Source organism: Ammospiza nelsoni, chromosome 28 (assembly GCF_027579445.1).
Source record: "Ammospiza nelsoni isolate bAmmNel1 chromosome 28, bAmmNel1.pri, whole genome shotgun sequence".
NCBI classification, from domain to species: Eukaryota; Metazoa; Chordata; class Aves; order Passeriformes; family Passerellidae; genus Ammospiza; species Ammospiza nelsoni.
This window is the reverse complement of record NC_080660.1, coordinates 474,483-491,067: the sequence shown is the minus strand read 5'-3', so window position 1 is coordinate 491,067 and position 16,585 is coordinate 474,483. Positions and strand designations below refer to the sequence as shown.

The following is a 16,585-nucleotide window of genomic DNA, read 5'->3' as shown; positions in this document are numbered from 1 at the left end:
CGCCGGATGCCGGAAGCGGATGGCGGAAGTGGAGGTGCCGCGGGCGGCGATGGCGGCGGGGCCGGGCCGGGATCCGCCGGGGATGGCCCGGGATTCCACGGGAACGGCCCGGAATTCCATGGGGATGCTCCGAGCGCTGCTCGTGGCCGCGCTGGCGGCGGGTGAGGCCTGAGGGGAGCGGGGAGGGGCGGCCCGGGGGCGCTTTTGGGGTCCCCAGTTCCCTTTTTGGGGTCCCTGTGTCCCTCGCTGATCCCGGTGTTTCCCTGCCCCATTCCCAGGTTCTAATCCCACGTTTCCCAGCCCATTCCCAGTCCCTGATCCCACTTTTCCCGTGCCATTCCTGGCTTTTGATCCCGTTTTTCCCTGCCCCATTCCCAGTTTCTGAACCGCCCTATTCCGTTTTCCGTGCCCTGTTCCTAAGTTCTGATCCCCGGTTTTCCCCAGCCCATTCCCAGTCTCTGATCCCAGTTTTTCCCAGTCTCTGATCCCATTTCTCTTGTGCCATTCCTGGCTTTTGATCCCATTATTCCCTGCCCCATTCCCAGTCCCTGATCCCAGTCATTCCCTGGTTTTTGACCTGTTTTTCCCGTGCCATTCCCAGTCCCTGGTCCTGTTTTTCCTAGTCCCTAATCCCAGTCATTCCCAGTCCTTGATCCCGTTTTTTCCCAGTTTTTGATCCTGGTTTTTATCCCACTTTTCCCATTTTCCCAGGTTCCTGCCAGGGTATCTCCATGCACAGGAAGATTTACATCATTTTTCCCATTTATCCCATTTTTTATCCCATTTTCCAGGTTCCTGCCAGGGGAACTCGGTGCACAGGAAGATTTACATCACTTTTCCCGTTTTTCCCAGTTTTTATCCCGTTTTCCAGGTTCCTGCCAGGGCAATTCCATGCACAGGAAGACTTATGTGATTTTTCCCATTTTTTATCCCATTTTCCAGGTTCCTGCCAAGGCAATTCCGTGCACCGGAAAATTTACATTGTTATTCCTGGTTTTTATCCCATTTTTCCCATTTTTTCCCAGTTTTTATCCCATTTTTCCCAGTTTTTATCCCATTTTCCAGGTTCCTGCCAGGGGAACTCGGTGCACAGGAAGATTTACATCACTTTTCCCGTTTTTCCCAGTTTTTATCCCATTTTCCAGGTTCCTGCCAGGGGAACTCGGTGCACAGGAAGATTTACATCACTTTTCCCGTTTTTCCCAGTTTTTATCCCATTTTCCAGGTTCCTGCCATGGCAATTCCGTGCACAGGAAGATTTACATCGCCCTGAACCACACAGCGCCCTGCGTGCGCCTGCTCAACGCCACGCACCAGATCGGCTGCCAGTGTGAGAAATCCTGGAAAATCTGGGAATTTCTGGGAATTTCTGGGAATTTGGGAATGCTGGGGGTGTGAGGGAGCCTCCCTGCCAGTGTGAGAAATGTAGGAATTCCTGGGAAATTTGGGAATTCGGGAATTCCAGAGGGCTCTGGGCGTGTGAGGGGTGCTGTGTGCCACCCACCAGATCGGCTGCCAGTGTGAGGTTAATGGGAATTCCTGGGAAATCTGGGAATTTTGGGAATGTTGGGGGTGTCTGAGGGAGCCTCCCAGCGATGCTGGCAGTGTCGGAGCCCCTCAGCTCCCTGCCTTGGTTTTCCAGGGAATTTGGGGAATTCTGAGGGTAAAAATCCCACATTTCCACCTCACACCTCTCCCTCACCCGCGCCCCTGCTATTCCATGGGAATCCACGGGTTTTGTGGGGGAATTTGGGAATTCTGAGGGGACAAATCCCACATTTCCACCCCGCAGCTCTTTCCTAAATTCCTCATTTCCCTCTTCTGCTGTTCTGGGGAATTCTGAGGGGACAATTCCCACGTTTCCATCCCACAACTCTTCCCCAAATTCATCATCTGTCTGCCCTGTTTTTCCATGGAATAGCTTGGGATTTGAAGAAATTCCCTGGAATTCTGAGGGGACAAATCCCACATTTCCGCCCCACAGCTCTTCCCTAAAACCCTCGTCCCCCTGCCCATCTTTTCCAGAGATTTTTGGGAATTCTGAAGGGATAAATGCCACATTTTCATCCTCTCGCTCTTCCCTAAATCCCTCAGGTCTCTGCCATGGTTTTCCAGAGAATTTTGGGAATTCTGAGGAGGCAAATCCCACATTTCCACCCCGCAGCTCTTCCCTAAATCCTTTATCCCCCCCTTCCTGCTTTTCCATGGGAAACCTGAGGATTTTGTGTAATTCCCTGGAATTCTGAGGGGACAAATCCCACATTTCCACCCCACAGCTCTCCCTCACCCCTCTCCCCAGCTATTCCATGGAAACCCATGCGTTTTTCATGGGAATTTTGGGAATTCTGAGGGGACAAATCCCACATTTCCACCCCACAGCTCCCCCTCACCCCTCTCCCCAGCTATTCCATGGAAACCCATGCGTTTTTCATGGGAATTTTGGGAATTCTGAGGGGACAAATCCCACATTTCCACCCCACAGCTCTTCCCTAATACCCCTCATCCCCCTGCCATGGTGTTCCATGGCAATCCATGGATTTTTGTGGGAATTTTGGGATTTCTGAGGGGATAAATCCCGCATTTCCACCCCACAGCTCTTCCCCAATACCCCTCATCCCCCTGCCATGGTGTTCCATGGCAATCCATGGATTTTTGTGGGAATTTGGGGATTTCTGAGGGGACAAATCCCACGTTTCCACCCCACACCTCTTCCCCTCGATCCCTCATCCCCCTGCCATGGTGCTCTATGGGAATCCATGGATTTTTCATGGGAATTCTGGGAATTCCGAGGCTCTGATCCCGTTTTTCCCTGGCAGCCTCGCTGAGCGGGGACACGGGCGTGATCCACGTGGTGGAGCAGGAGCAGGACCTGGAGTGGGCCCTGTCCAAGGGTCCCCACCCGCCCTACATGGTCCTGCTGGACGGGAACCTCTTCTCCAGGTGGGAATTTCTCCAAAATTTGGGATCAAATCCCCTTTTCCAGGCGCTCCGGGCGTTCCTGGGATTTCAGGGATTTTTTCCTTCCTAAACTTTGCTTTTCCTGCTTTTTTTTTTTTTTTTGTGGGATTGGACTCTCAGATCCAATTATTTGATCCATGATTAAAAAAAAAAAAAACAGGGAAAATAAACCTTGGGATGGATTTGGGGCTCTTTCTTCTGGGAAAAGCAAGAAAGATGTGGCTGGAAGTTTAGTTTCTCCCTGTTGATTTTTCCCTCGTTTTAGGCCCTTCCATGATTTTTCCAAGGGATTTTCCCCTGATTTCCTAGCTTTATCTCCAAATTTCTATTTCCTTATGTATAAATCCCCAATTCCAGCCCCTTTTTCCCCATTTTCAGGGAAGTTTTGTTGAACCTGAAGGGAAATTCCAGGATTTTTGGCCTTGTCGGTTTTCCACCATTTTGGGCCGTCACAAGATAAAATTCCTGGGATTTTTTTTCTTCATTTCCTTGATTTATCCTCAGATTTGAATTATTCGTGGATAAATCCCAAATTCCAGCCCCATTTTCCCATTTCCAGCAAGGTTTTTCTCCACCTCAGGGGAATTTCCAGCCTTGTTGGTTTTCCGCCATTTTGTGCCCTCACAAGATAAAAATCCCAGGATTTATCCTTAATTCCCCTTGATTTTTTCCTGGGTTTCACTTTCACATGGAAGGAAAATTTCATTTTTTCCTTCATTTCCTTGATTTATCCCCAGATTTCAATTATTCATGGGTAAATTCCAAATTCCAGCCCCTTTTCCCCATTTCCAGGGACGTTTTGATGCAGCTGAAAGGATCCTCCCGGATTTCAGGCCTGGCCGTGGCCGCTGCCTCTCCCGCCCCTTCCCAAGGATTTTCCCCAGGATTGAAATGTCCCAACGATGGATTTGGTGAGCAAAATTCCCAACTTTTCCCCTCTGCTTTTTCCCTCCTGCTTTTTCCCATTTTTTTCATATTTTTCTCCATTTTTTCCCTTTTTTTTTCCCATTTTTTTCCTTCATTTTCTGTGTTTCTTCACATTTTTCTCCCATTTTTTTCTTGAGTTTTCCCCCCATTTTTCCCCTCTTTTTTCCCATTTTCTCCCCCATTCTTTCTTCCCCTGTTTTTCCCCATTTTATTCCATTTTTTTACTGTTCTTTTTGACTTTTTCACCTTTTTTCCCATTTTTCCCCCATTTTCCAGGTGGTTTACTCAGACACCTACGGGCCACTGTTCTTTGCCTGTTTTTTCCCATTTTTTCCCTTTTCTCCCCCCTTTTTTTAGGGATGTATTCAGACACCTACAGCCCACAGTTCCTGGCCAATTTTTACCCTTTTTTTTACCATTTTACCCCTGTTTTTCAGGTGTTTATTCACACACCTACAGCCCCCAGTTTGCTCACTGCAACAGCTCTGGGTTTTTGCCCAGTTTTTACCCATTTTTTCCCATTTTCCCCCCATTTTTCAAGTGTTTACTCAGACACCTACAGGCCACAGTTCTTGCTCTGTTTTTCCCCATTTCTTGCCCAAATTTTTACCCATTTTTCACCATTTTTCCCCCATTTTTTTAGGGATGTATTCAGACACCTACAGCCCACAGTTCCTGGCCAATTTTTACCCTTTTTTTACCGTTTTTCCCTCATTTTTTAGGGGTATATTCAGACACCTACGGCCCTCAATTTGCTCACTGCAACGGCTCCCAGTGGAACCCAGGTGGCTCCGGGGTCTCCTATGAGGATTTTCCCTTCCCCATTTTCCTGCTGCAGGACGCCAACGAGACCCAGCTCATCAAAGAGGTGAGAGGAACACGAGGTGGGGGAAAATCCCATTAAAAATCCATTAAAAGTTCTTTAAAATTCGTTTAAGCGCAGTAAAGTCCGTTAAAATTTAATTTAAAAAATGATAGAAATCCGTTGAAAAATCTTAAAAATTCCATTACGAATCCATTAAAAAGCCAGGAAAAAAGAGCCAAAAAATGTTTAAATTCTATAAAAATAAGGAGTAACACGCCGCGTTTGTTGCCAGTGTTACCAGGCCCACAACGTGCCGGGCCCCGGGGGCTCAGCGCCGCAGTTCCCGCTGTGCGCCATGCAGCTGCAGTCCCACATGCACGCTGCAGCCAGCACCGTCACCTGCATGCGCCGCAGCTCGCTGCAGAGCGCCTTCAGCATCAACCCGGGTGAGTCACGCATTGCTGGGGCTGCACTGGGGCTGCAATGGGGCTGCAGAGCACCTTCAGCATCAACCCGGGTGAGTCACGCATTGCTGGGGCTGCACTGGGGCTGCAATGGGGCTGCAGTGCGCCTTCAGCATCAACCCAGGTGAGTCATGCATTGCTGGGGCTGCAATGGGGCTGCAGAGCGCCTTCAGCATCAACCCCGGTCAGCAGCCCAAATCCTGGGGGAGTTTGAGAAAAACGTGGGGAAATCCTGGGGAAATTCACAGGGAAATTCACAGGGAAATCCTGGGGAAAACAGAGGGAAATCCTGGGGAAATTCACAGGGAAATCCTGGGGAAATTCATAGGGAAATCCTGGGGAAATTCACAGGGAAATCCTGGGGAAAACCCTGAGGAAATCATGGGGAAATCCTGGAGAAATCACAGAGAAATTCTGGGAAAACCCCAAGGAAATTCTGGGGAATCTGGGAGAAACCCTGAGGAGATAATGTGGAAATCCTGGAGGAATCGCAGGGAAATTCTGGGAAAACCCTGAGGAAATCTTGGGGAAATCCTGGGGAAGTCACAGGGAAACCACAGGGAATACCTGGGGAATCTGGGAAAAACCCTGAGGAAATCATGGGGAAATCCTGAGAAAAACACAGGGAAATCCTGGGGAAATTCTGGGGAAAACCCTGAGGAAATCATGGGGAAATCCTGGAGAAATCACAGAGAAATTCTGGGAAAATCACAGGGAAATACTGGAGAAGTCCTGGGGAAATCCTGGGAAAACCACAAGGAAATCCTGGGGAATCTGGGAAAAACCCTGAGAAAATCATGGGGAAAATCCTGGAGAAATCACAGGGAAACTCTGGGGAATCTGGGAAAAACACAGGGAAATCATGGGGAAATATACTGGATAAATCTTGGGGAAAATCCTCAGGAAGTCACAGGGAAATCCTGGGGAAATCCCAGTGAAAACCTGGGGAAATCCTGGGAAATCACAAGAACATCCTGGGATCCAATCCTAGGAAATCCCAGGACAATGCTGAGGAAATCCTTGGGAAATCTCAGGAAAATTCCAGGAAAATCCTGGGAGAACCCTGGATAAATCCTGTGGAGATCCCGGGAATCTGGAGCTCCCTGAATCCCACCAATCCCTTTCATTTCCTCCGTAAAAGCTCCCACAGAAATCCCATTTTTATCAGAATTTCCTGGTTTTTGCCTGGGTTTTTCCCAACCCCTGGGACGTTTTCCATGTTTTCCCGTTCCCAGAGATCGTGTGTGACCCCCTGCTGGATTTCAATGTCTGGAGCTCCCTGCAGCCCATCAACGCCTCGGGGCGGCTGCAGCCCGAGCAGCGCGTGGTGCTGGCGGCCACCAGGGTGAGTGGACCTGGAATTCCTGGGGAAACGCTGGGGAAAATTGTGGGGAAATAATGGGGAAATTGTGGGAAAAGTCTGGGAAAAATCCTGGGGGAATTACGGGAAAAATCCTGGGACAAGTCGTGGGGAAATTATGGGGAAATCACGGGAAAAATCTGGGAAAATCCTGGGGAAGTTGTGGGGAAATTGTGGGGAAAACCCTGGGAACATCTTTGGAAACATCACGGGGAAATCGTAGGGAAATGATGGGAAGAAGCTTGGGGAAATTCCTGGGGAAGATCCCGGGGAAATCATGGTGAGATTCCTGGAAAAATCATGGGAAGAATCTGGGGGCGTTTCTGGGAAAATTGTGGGGGAAATCATGGGGAAATCCTGGGGAAAATTATGGGGAATTTCTGGGGAAATCCTGGGAACATCTCTGGGAGAATCACGGGGAAATCATGGAGAAATCCCTGGAAAAATCCTTTGAAAATCCCTGGAAAAATCCCAATGAAAATCCCATTGTGTTGTATTTCAAGGATGTTCCCTGTCCCATTCCTGGTGTTTACCAGGTGGACAGCCACTCATTTTTCTGGAACATTCCCATTATTTTTCCCATTTTTCCCATTTCCCAGGTGGACAGCCACTCGTTTCCCTGTCCCATTCCCATTTTTCTGGAACATTCCCTGTTTTCCAGGTGGACAGCCACTCGTTTTTCCAGAACATTCCCATTATTTTTCCCATTATTCCATGTTTTCCAGGTGGGCAGCCACTCGTTTTTCTGGAACATTCCCATTATTTTTTGCCTTTCCCAGGTGGACAGCCACTCATTTTTCTGGGATATTCCCTGTTTCCAGAACATTCCCATTATTTTCCCCATTTTCCAGGTGGACAGCCCCTCGTTTTTCTGGAACGTTCCCATTATTTTTCCCATTATTTTCCCCATTTTCCAGGTGGACAGCCACTCGTTTTTCTGGAACGTTCCCATTATTTTTCCCATTATTTTCCCCATTTTCCAGGTGGACAGCCACTCGTTTTTCTGGAACGTGGCCCCGGGGGCCGAGGCCGCCGTCGGCTCCTTCGTGGCGCTGCTGGCGGCGGCACAGGCCCTGCACGGAGCCCCCGGCGCCCAGAGCCTGCCCAGGAACGTGCTCTTCGTCTTCTTCCAGGGGGTGAGACACGGAATTCCAGGGCAATCCAGCCCAGGATCCTTGGGATCAATCCCAGGATCCAGCTCTGGATCTTTGGGATCAGTCCCAGCCCTTGGGAACGGGTTTTTCCTGGGGTTTTGGGTGGGACTGGCTCTGTTTTTTGGTTTTTCCCCTTTTCTCCATTCTCTTTCTTTTCCATTTCTTTCTCTTTCATTTCTTGTTTTTTCCTTTCCCTTTTCTCTTTTCCATTTCCATTTTCTCTTTTGTATTTCCTCTTTCCCCTTTTTCTTTTTCCTTGTTTTCCCCTTTTCCTTTCCCCTTTCCCTTTCCCCATTCCCCTTTCCCATTTCCCCCCTTTCCCATTCCCCTTTTCCCCTTTTCCCATTCCCCCATTCCCGTTTTCCCCATTTCCCTTTCCGCTTTCTTTTCTCCCTTTTCCATTTCCACCCTTTCCCATTTCCATTTCCCCATTCTTATTTCCCCTTTCCCTTTTCCCATTCCCCTTCTCCCCTTTCCCTTTCCCTCTTTTTCTTTCCCTTTCCCATTTTGCTTTTCCTTTCCCCTTTCCCATTTTGCTTTTCCTTTTCCTTTCCCCTTTCCCATTCCCGTTTCCCCATTCCCCTTTTCCCCATTTCCCCATTTCCCCATTCCCATTTCCCACTGCCGTCATTCCGTTCCCTTTCCCAGGAGAGCTTTGATTACATCGGCAGCTCGCGCCTGGTGTTTGACATGGAGCAGGAGAAGTTCCCGCTGCGCCTGGAGAACATCGGCGCCTTCCTGGAGCTGGGACAGGTCCGGGGCTTCCGGGGGGGGAACGTTCCCGGGATCCTGTCCTGGGAATTCCCTGATTTCCCTGGGATTTCCCAAGTTTTCCCTGAATTTCCCATTCCCAATTCTGGTTTTTCCCAGGAATTCCCACCCCATCCCTGATTTTTCCCACATTTCCCCCCCCTGGCTGTTTTCCAGGTGTCCCTGATGAACAATTCCGAGCTCTGGATGCACACGGATCCCGTCTCCCGCCGGAACCAATCCGTGGATGAGCAGGTGAGCCTGGCATCCCTGGGAATGTTCTCAATCCTGGGAATGTTCCCCATCCCAGGGAATGCCGTTATTCCCAGCATTCCCAATAGGAATTCTCGGTGTTTTCCCAGGTCCGGGAGCTCCTTTACAAGCTCCAGAACTCCAGTTCTGGTTCCGGAGTTTCCCCACATCCCAAAGCCCCCCGTCATTCCCATTGTTATTCCCGTTATTCCCATTGTTATTCCCGGTGTTTTTCCAGGTCTGGGATCTCCTTTCCAAGCTCCAGAGCTGCGGTTCCAGCTCCAGGGTTTCCCCACATCCCAGAGCCCCTCAGGATCCTCGTTATTCTTGTCATTCCCATTGCTATTCCCAGCATTTTTCCCAGCATTTCCTTGTTTTTCCAGGTCTGGGATCTCCTTTCCAAGCTCCAGAGCAGCAGCTCCAGCTCCGGGGTTTCCCCACATCCCAGAAACCCTCAGGATTCCCATTATTCCCGTTGTCATTCCCATCATTCCCGTCATTCCCAATAGGAATTCCCATTGTTTTCCCAGGTCCGGGATCTCCTTTCCAAGCTCCACAGCTCCGGTTCCAGCTCCGGGGTTTCCCCACATCCCAGAAACCCTCAGGATTCCCGTTATTCCCGTTATTCCTGTTGTTATTCCCGTTGTCATTCCCATCGTTCCTGTCATTCCCAATGGGAATTCCCATTGTTTTTCCAGGTCCGGGATCTCCTTTCCAAGCTCCAGAGGTCTGGCTCCGGCTCTGGGGTTTCCCCACATCCCAGAACCTCTCATCATTCCCGTTATTCCCGTTATTCTTGTTGTTATTCCCGTTGTTATTCCCGTTGTTATTCCCGTTGTTATTTCCATTGTCATTCCCATCGTTCCCGTCATTCCCAATAGGAATTCCCGTTGTTTTTCCAGGTCCGGGATCTCCTTTCCAAGCTCCAGGACTCCGGTTCCAGCTCCGGGGTTTCCGTGCAGGAGCCGGGCGTGTCCCAGCCCCTCCCCCCCTCGTCATTCCAGAGGTTCCTGAGGTCCCGGAGCATCCCGGGGGCGGTGCTGAGCGACCACCGGGCGGGGTTCTGGAACAGGTAAAATACGGGAATGGTGGGACAGGTAAAATCCGGGAATTCTGGGACGGGTAAAATCCGGGAATTCCGGGACAGGTAAATCTGGGAACGACAGGAATTCTGGGACAGGTAAAACCGGGAATGCCGGGAATTCCAGGACAGGTAAACCTGGGAACGACAGGAATTCTGGGACAGGTAAAACCGGGAATGCCGGGAATTCCAGGACAGGTAAATCTGCGAACGCCCGGAATTGTGGGACAGGTAAACCTGGGAACGACAGGAATTCTGGGACAGGTAAAACCGGGAATGCCGGTAATTCCAGGACAGGTAAATCTGCGAACGCCCGGAATTGTGGGACAGGTAAATCTGGGAATTCTGGTGCGAGTAAATCTGAGAGTTGCAGGGCAGGTAAAACTGGAAATTCCAGGAATTCTGGGACAGGTAAATCTGGGAATCCTGGGAATTCCAGAACAGGCAAAAAAATCCAGGAATTCTGGAACAGGTACAAATCCAGGAATTCCGGCCATTCCAGCAGGATCCCGCAGGAATCCCATCCCTCAAATCCAGGATTTCCAGCGGGATCCGTCTCTTCCCGTGGGAATTCCATCCCAGAAATCTGGGAATTCTAGCCATTGCAGCGGGATCCGTCCCTTCCCGTGGGAGCTTCCCTTCCCGGGAATGCTCGGAAGGGCGGCAGGGAATTGCTCGGACAGGCGAGAGGAAATTCCGGCTTTTTTCGGGAGAACGTTCCTGGCCCTGAGCCCGGCGGCGCCGGAGCCGCAGCTGCGCTTCCGGAGGCTGCTCCTGGAATTTTCCGTGGAATTCTCGCCCTGCTGATTCCTCTCCCCTTCCGGGGCTTTTTTGGGATCACCCCCCGTGACCCCGGTCTGGGTTTTCCGAAGGAATTTTGGGATCTGCAGCGGGAATTTGGGAATCCCAAAAATCCCAAATCCCAGCTCCGGCATCCCTCGGGATCATCCCAGCGTTCCTGGAATCTGGAATTCCCTTGGAGTTCCAGCCAGGATCAGCCGTCGTTGGATAAAATGAATTGATAAAACCCCTTGGAATTCCCATCTTTTCCATGGATCCTTTGGGAATTTTCCCATTCCCAGCTCATGGAATGTGGAGGCTGCTCCTGGAATTTTCCATGGAATTATTTCCCCACCGATTGCTCTGCACTTCCGGGGCTTTTTTGGGATCACCCCCTGTGACCCCGGTCTGGGTTTTCCGAAGGAATTCAGGGATCTGCAGCGGGAATTTGGGAATCCCGCATTTTTCCTGGACTTTGTTCCCAGATTTTTCCGAGATCTTTCCTGTATTTTTCCCAAGATTTTTCCTGGATTTTTCCCGGATTTTTCCCAAATTTCTCCTGGATTTTGTTCCCAGATTTTTCGTGGGTTTTTCCTGGATTTTGTTCCCGGATATTTCCCAGATTTTTCGCGGATATTTTCTGGATTTTTCCAGGATTTTTCCTGGATTTTGTTCCCAGGTTTTTCCTGGGTTTTTCCCAGATTTTGTTCCCAGGTTTTCCCGCGTTTTGTTCCCAGGTACTTCCAGAGCATCTACGACACGGCCGAGAGCATCGGGCTGCGTTATCCCGAGGGAATGAGCCCCGAGGAGCAGCTGGAGCACGTCACCGACACCGCCAAGGTCCCGCGGAATTCCCGGAATTCTGGGAATTCCTGGGGTTTGGGGGATCCGAAGGATTCCTGGGGTTTGGGGTCCAGGACTTGGGATCCGGGAGATTCCTGGGGTTTGGGAGATGGGAATTCTTGGGGTTTGGGATTTGGGGGATTTCTGGGTTCTGGGATCCGGGGGATTCCTGGGGTTTGGGATCTGGGACTTGAGATCCAGGGGATTCCTGGGATTCGAGAGCTGAGAATTCCTGGGGTTTGGGAGCTGGGATTCCTGGGGTTTGGGATTCGGGATTTGGGATCTGGGGAAGTCCTGGGATCCAGGGAATTCCTGGGATCCAGGGGATTCCTGGGATCTGGGGGATTGCTGGGGTTTGAGATCTGGGATTTGGGGGATTCCTGGGATTTGGGATCCAGGGGATTGCTGGGGTTTGGGATCCAGGACTTGAGATCCAAGGGATTCTTGAGATTTGGGATCCAGGGGATTCCTGCGATTCAGGATCTGGGCAGGAATGGGAATTGGAGGGGGGGGAAAGTTGGGAAGAAGGTGGGGGAAAGTTGGGAAGGAGCTGGGAGGGATTTGGGAATGGGGAGAGAGAGAAAACCTTGGAAAAGGGTTGGGGATAAATCCTGAGGGATTTGGGAATGGGGAGAGGAGGGAAAATCCGGGAACGAGGTCAGGAATAAATCCTGAGGGATTTGGGAATGGGGAGAGGAGGGAAAATCCAGGAACGAGGGCAGGAATAAATCCCAAGAGATTTGGGAATGGGGAGAGGAGGGAAAATCCGGGAACGAGGGCAGGAGGGACCCGGGAGCGCTGGGACAAGGTCCGGACGTTCTCTCAGAATTCCTGGAATTCCCGTAATTCCCGTGTTTGTCCCGTTCTCCAGGCCCTGGCCAGGGTGGGCACGCTGGTGGCCCGGGCTCTGTTCTCGCTGGCCGGGGGACAAAACGGAACCGAGAACATCCGGGCGGATGAGAAAACGGTAGGAATTGTGATGGGAATTAACGGTGGGAGTTAATGGTGGGAATTCCTGACGGGAATGGTGGGAATGAGTGATAGGAATGTACGGTGGGAATGAGGGGAATGAATGATGGAAGTTCCTGCTGGGAATGCTGCGGTGGGAATCCACAGCTGGCCTGGAATTCCCAATTTTCCTGGGATCCCTGGAATCAGAATCCCCAATTTTCCTGGAATTCCCCACTTTCCTGGAATTCCCCATTTTCCTGGCCCCTTTTCCCTGATGGAATTCCGGGGTTTCCCCCCCAGGTCGCTCGGCTGCTCTTTGGGTTCCTGCTCAACTCCAACAACTCCTGGTTCCAGTCCCTGATCAAACCCGACCAGAAGGGAATCCTGGGTGAGCAGACATGGAGAGATCCCCATTCCCGCTTTTCCTGCTGGGATTCCCAGCTGGAATTCCTCCTTCTCCTGCTGGGATTCCCATTTTCCTGCTGAGATTCCTATGAGCTGTGATCCCCGTTTTTCCCAGTTATAATTCCCATTTTTTCTGCCTGGGATCCGCACTTTTCTCGGCTGCGATCCCCACTTTTCCTCCCTGTAACTCCCATTTTTCCCAGTTGTAATTCCCATTTTTCCTGGCTGTGATTTGTGTTTTTCCCAATCTCCAATCCCCGTTTTTCTAGCTGTGATTCCCTAGGGCCAGAATTCCCATTCCCAATCCCGTTTTCCCCCATTCCCCAGAGTTGTAATTCCAGTTCCCAATCCCATTTCTCCCATTGCCCAGAGCCAGAATTCCCATTCCCAATCCCATTTTCGCCATTCCCAATCCCATTTCTCCCAATCCCATTTTTCCCATTTCCCCCGTTCCCAATCTCATTTTTCCCGTGTTATTCCCGTTTTCCCAGGCCCGTTTCCCCAGCACTACGTGGCCGTGTCCAGCCCCACCAACACGACGCAGCTGCTGCAGGCGGTGCTGGGGAACCTGACCGGGATCAGCGCCAACCTGAGCCGGGAGCAGTGCCAGAATCCCGGGAAAACACCCGGAACCATGCCCGAGGTAATCCGGGATTGGGGATAACAGGATTGGGGATTTGGGATAACGGGAGCAGTGCCAGAATCCCAGGAAAACACCTGGAACCATGCCCGAGGTAATCCGGGATTGGGGATTGGGGATTTGGGATAACGGGAGCAGTGCCAGAATCCCAGGAAAACACCCGGAACCATGCCCGAGGTAATCCGGGATTGGGGATTGGGATTGGGGATTTGGGATAACGGGAGCAGTGCCAGAATCCCAGGAAAACACCCGGAACCATGCCCGAGGTAATCCGGGATAACGGGATAATGGGATTGGGGATAACGGGAGCAGTGCCAGAATCCCAGGAAAACACCCGGAACCATGCCCGAGGTAATCCGGGATTGGGGATTGGGATTGGGGATTTGGGATAACGGGAGCAGTGCCAGAATCCCAGGAAAACACCCGGAACCATGCCCGAGGTAATCCGGGATTGGGGATAACGGGGTTGGTACTGGGAGGGCAGTTGGGTTTTCCACGTGTGATTCCGGTTTCACCAGCTGTAGTTCGCACTCTCCCACGTGTAATTCCCATTTCCCTCTTCTCGTTCCTATTTCTCTGTGTATAATTCCCATTTTTCTCTGTGCAATTCCCATTTCCCAGCTGTAATTCCCATTTTTTCTGTGTGCCATTCCCAGCTGTACGAGTACTGGTGGGTGCAGGGCCCCCTGGACGGCAATTCCACATCCAGAATTCCCGTCTGTGTCCGCTCCGGTGTCCGTCTGTCCCCGGCCCTGCTCTCCCTGCCTGTCATTACCACTTTTCCCTGTATAATTCCCATTTTCCCAGCTGTCGTTCCCATTTTTCCCTGTATAATTCCCATTTTTCCACGTTTCATTCCCATTTTCCCAGCTGTACGAGTACTGGTGGGTGCAGGGCCCGCTGGACGGCAATTCCTCGTCCCGCGTTCCCGGCTGCGTCCGCTCCGGAGTCCGTCTGTCCCCGGCGCTGTCCCCGGCCTTTGAGCTGCGCCGCTGGGATTCCCGGGAATTCTCCACGTGGACCGAGAGCCGCTGGAAGGACATCAGGGCCCGGATCTTCCTGGTGGCCAGCAGGGAGCTGGAGGTGACACGGGGGGACAGGGAGGGGACACAGGGACAGGGAGGGACCCTGGGTTTATCCCCGTCCCCAAATTCCCTGTGTCCCAATGTCCTCAATTCCCAAATCCCCCGTATCCCAAATTCCCAAATCCTCAATTCCCAGTATCCCAAATCCCCAATCTCCTGAATTCCCAGTGTCTCAAATCCCCAAATTCTCAGTATCCCAATATCCTCAATTCCCAGTATTCCCAATATCCCAAATCCCCGATTTTCTCAATATTCCAAATCACCAAATTCCCAAATCCCTAATCCTCACTATCCCAAATTCCCAAATCTTCTAAATTCCCAATAGCCCAAATCCCAAATATCCGAAATTCCCAATCCTCAATGTCCCTAATTCCCAATAGCCCTAGTATTCCAAATCCACAATATCCCCAATTCCCAATGCCCAATAGCGCAAATCCCCAAATTCCCAGTATCCCAAATCCCCAATATCCTCAATTCCCAAATCTCCAATATCTCAATTCCCAGTATCCCCAATATCCCAAATCCCTGAATTCCCCAATATTCCAAATCACCCAATTCCCAAATCCCTAATCCCAAATCTCCAAAATTCCCAATATCCGAAATTCCCAATCCACAATACCTCAACTCCCAATATCCCTAATATCCTAATATCTCAAATTCCCAATATCCTGAATACCCTAAATTCCCAATATCCCAAATTCCCAATAGGCCCAACATCCCAAATATCCAAAACATCCCAAATTCCCGTTTTTCCAGCTGCTGACGCTGGTGCTGGGGGTGCTGGTGCTGCTGCTGTCCCTGCAGATCCCAAATCCACATCCCAGAGATCCCTGGGGCGATCCCAAACCCCCAAATTCCCAATTCCCAACATCCCAATTCCCCAATTCCCAATATCCCAAACATCCCAAACAAACATCCCAAATTCCCAAGTATCCCAAACATCCCAAGTATCCCAATTTTCCCAAATTTCCCGCAGCTGCTGACGCTGGCGCTGGGGGTGCTGGTGCTGCTCCTGTCCCTGCTCGGCACCTTCCTCATCAACTCCAAGGCCTCGCTGCTCTTCGGGATCCCGGCCCCTCCCGGATCCTCTGGGTACTGAAAATCCCGGAAAAACACCTGGAAAATCCAGGAAAACTGCCTGGAAAACTCTGGGAAAACAGCCGGGAAAATTCAGGAAAACTGCCTGGGAAATCCCAGAAAAACTGCCTGGAAAATCCCGGAGAAAATCCCAGAAAACCACCTGGAAAATCCAGGAAAAGCTTCCTGGAAAATCCCAGGGAAACCCTCCTGGGAAAATCCCGGAAAACCGCCTGGAAAATCCCAGGGAAACCTCCTGGAAAATCTGGGGAAAAACCGCCTGGAAAATCCGGGAAAACCTCCAGGAAAATCCGGAAAAGCATCCTGGAAAATTCAGGGAAAACCTGCAGGAAAATCCGGGAAAATCACCTGGGAAATCCAGGGAAACTTCCAGGAAAAGCCTTGGGAGGGAATTCCCCCAGAGCTGGAAATGCCAGAGGTGTTCCTGGGAAATTCCCGGAATTCCAGGTGGGATCGATGCCCTGGGGGGAGAATTCCCAAAATTCCTGTTTGGATTTGATGCCCCGAGCAAAAAATTCCCAAAATATTCCAAGAATTCCCAGTTGGGCCCATCCTGTTTCCCAGGGTGGAGCTTTTTGGGAATTGTGAGGAATTCCAAAGGGTCTGGGAATGTCCCGACGGAAAAATTCCCTTTTTTTTCCCTGGGATTTGTAAATATTATAAATAAATCCGTGGAATTCCCAAGGAAACTTTTTTATTTCCAGTTTTTTTTCCATCAAACGCTGGGAATCCGGGGAATTTGGGATTGGATAACGGGGATGGGATTTGGATCCCAAATAATTCATGGAAAAGGAGGAGCAGGTTGGGGAAAAAAAGCTTTGGGATAACAGAATGGGAAGGAAGGGACGGAGCCAAAATTTGGGATAATGGGCTGGAAATTTGGGATATTGGGCTGGAAATTCGGGATAATGGGCCAGGAATTCGGGACAATGGGCTGGAAATTTGGGATATTGAGCCGGGAATTTGGGATAACGGGCTGGAAGTTTGGGATAATGGGCTGGAAATTTGGGGTATTGAGCTGGAAATTCTCAG

At 50.7% G+C, this 16,585-nt stretch overlaps 1 protein-coding gene across 1 annotated transcript; it reads left to right on the top strand.

Moving 5' to 3' along the window:
- Nucleotides 1-21: 21 nt before the first annotated feature.
- NCSTN (nicastrin) lies at nt 22-16,242 on the top strand. Its single transcript, XM_059490287.1, has 17 exons — nt 22-161; nt 1,226-1,330; nt 2,817-2,940; nt 3,751-3,869; nt 4,608-4,753; nt 4,983-5,136; nt 6,390-6,499; nt 7,498-7,650; nt 8,317-8,421; nt 8,596-8,673; nt 9,573-9,742; nt 11,269-11,371; nt 12,246-12,341; nt 12,626-12,713; nt 13,222-13,373; nt 14,241-14,453; nt 15,432-16,242. Exons 1-17 carry the CDS (start codon nt 50-52, stop codon nt 15,552-15,554), a joined length of 2,151 nt encoding a protein of 716 aa, XP_059346270.1. The 5' UTR covers nt 22-49; the 3' UTR covers nt 15,555-16,242.
- The last annotated feature ends 343 nt before the right edge of the window (nt 16,243-16,585 follow it).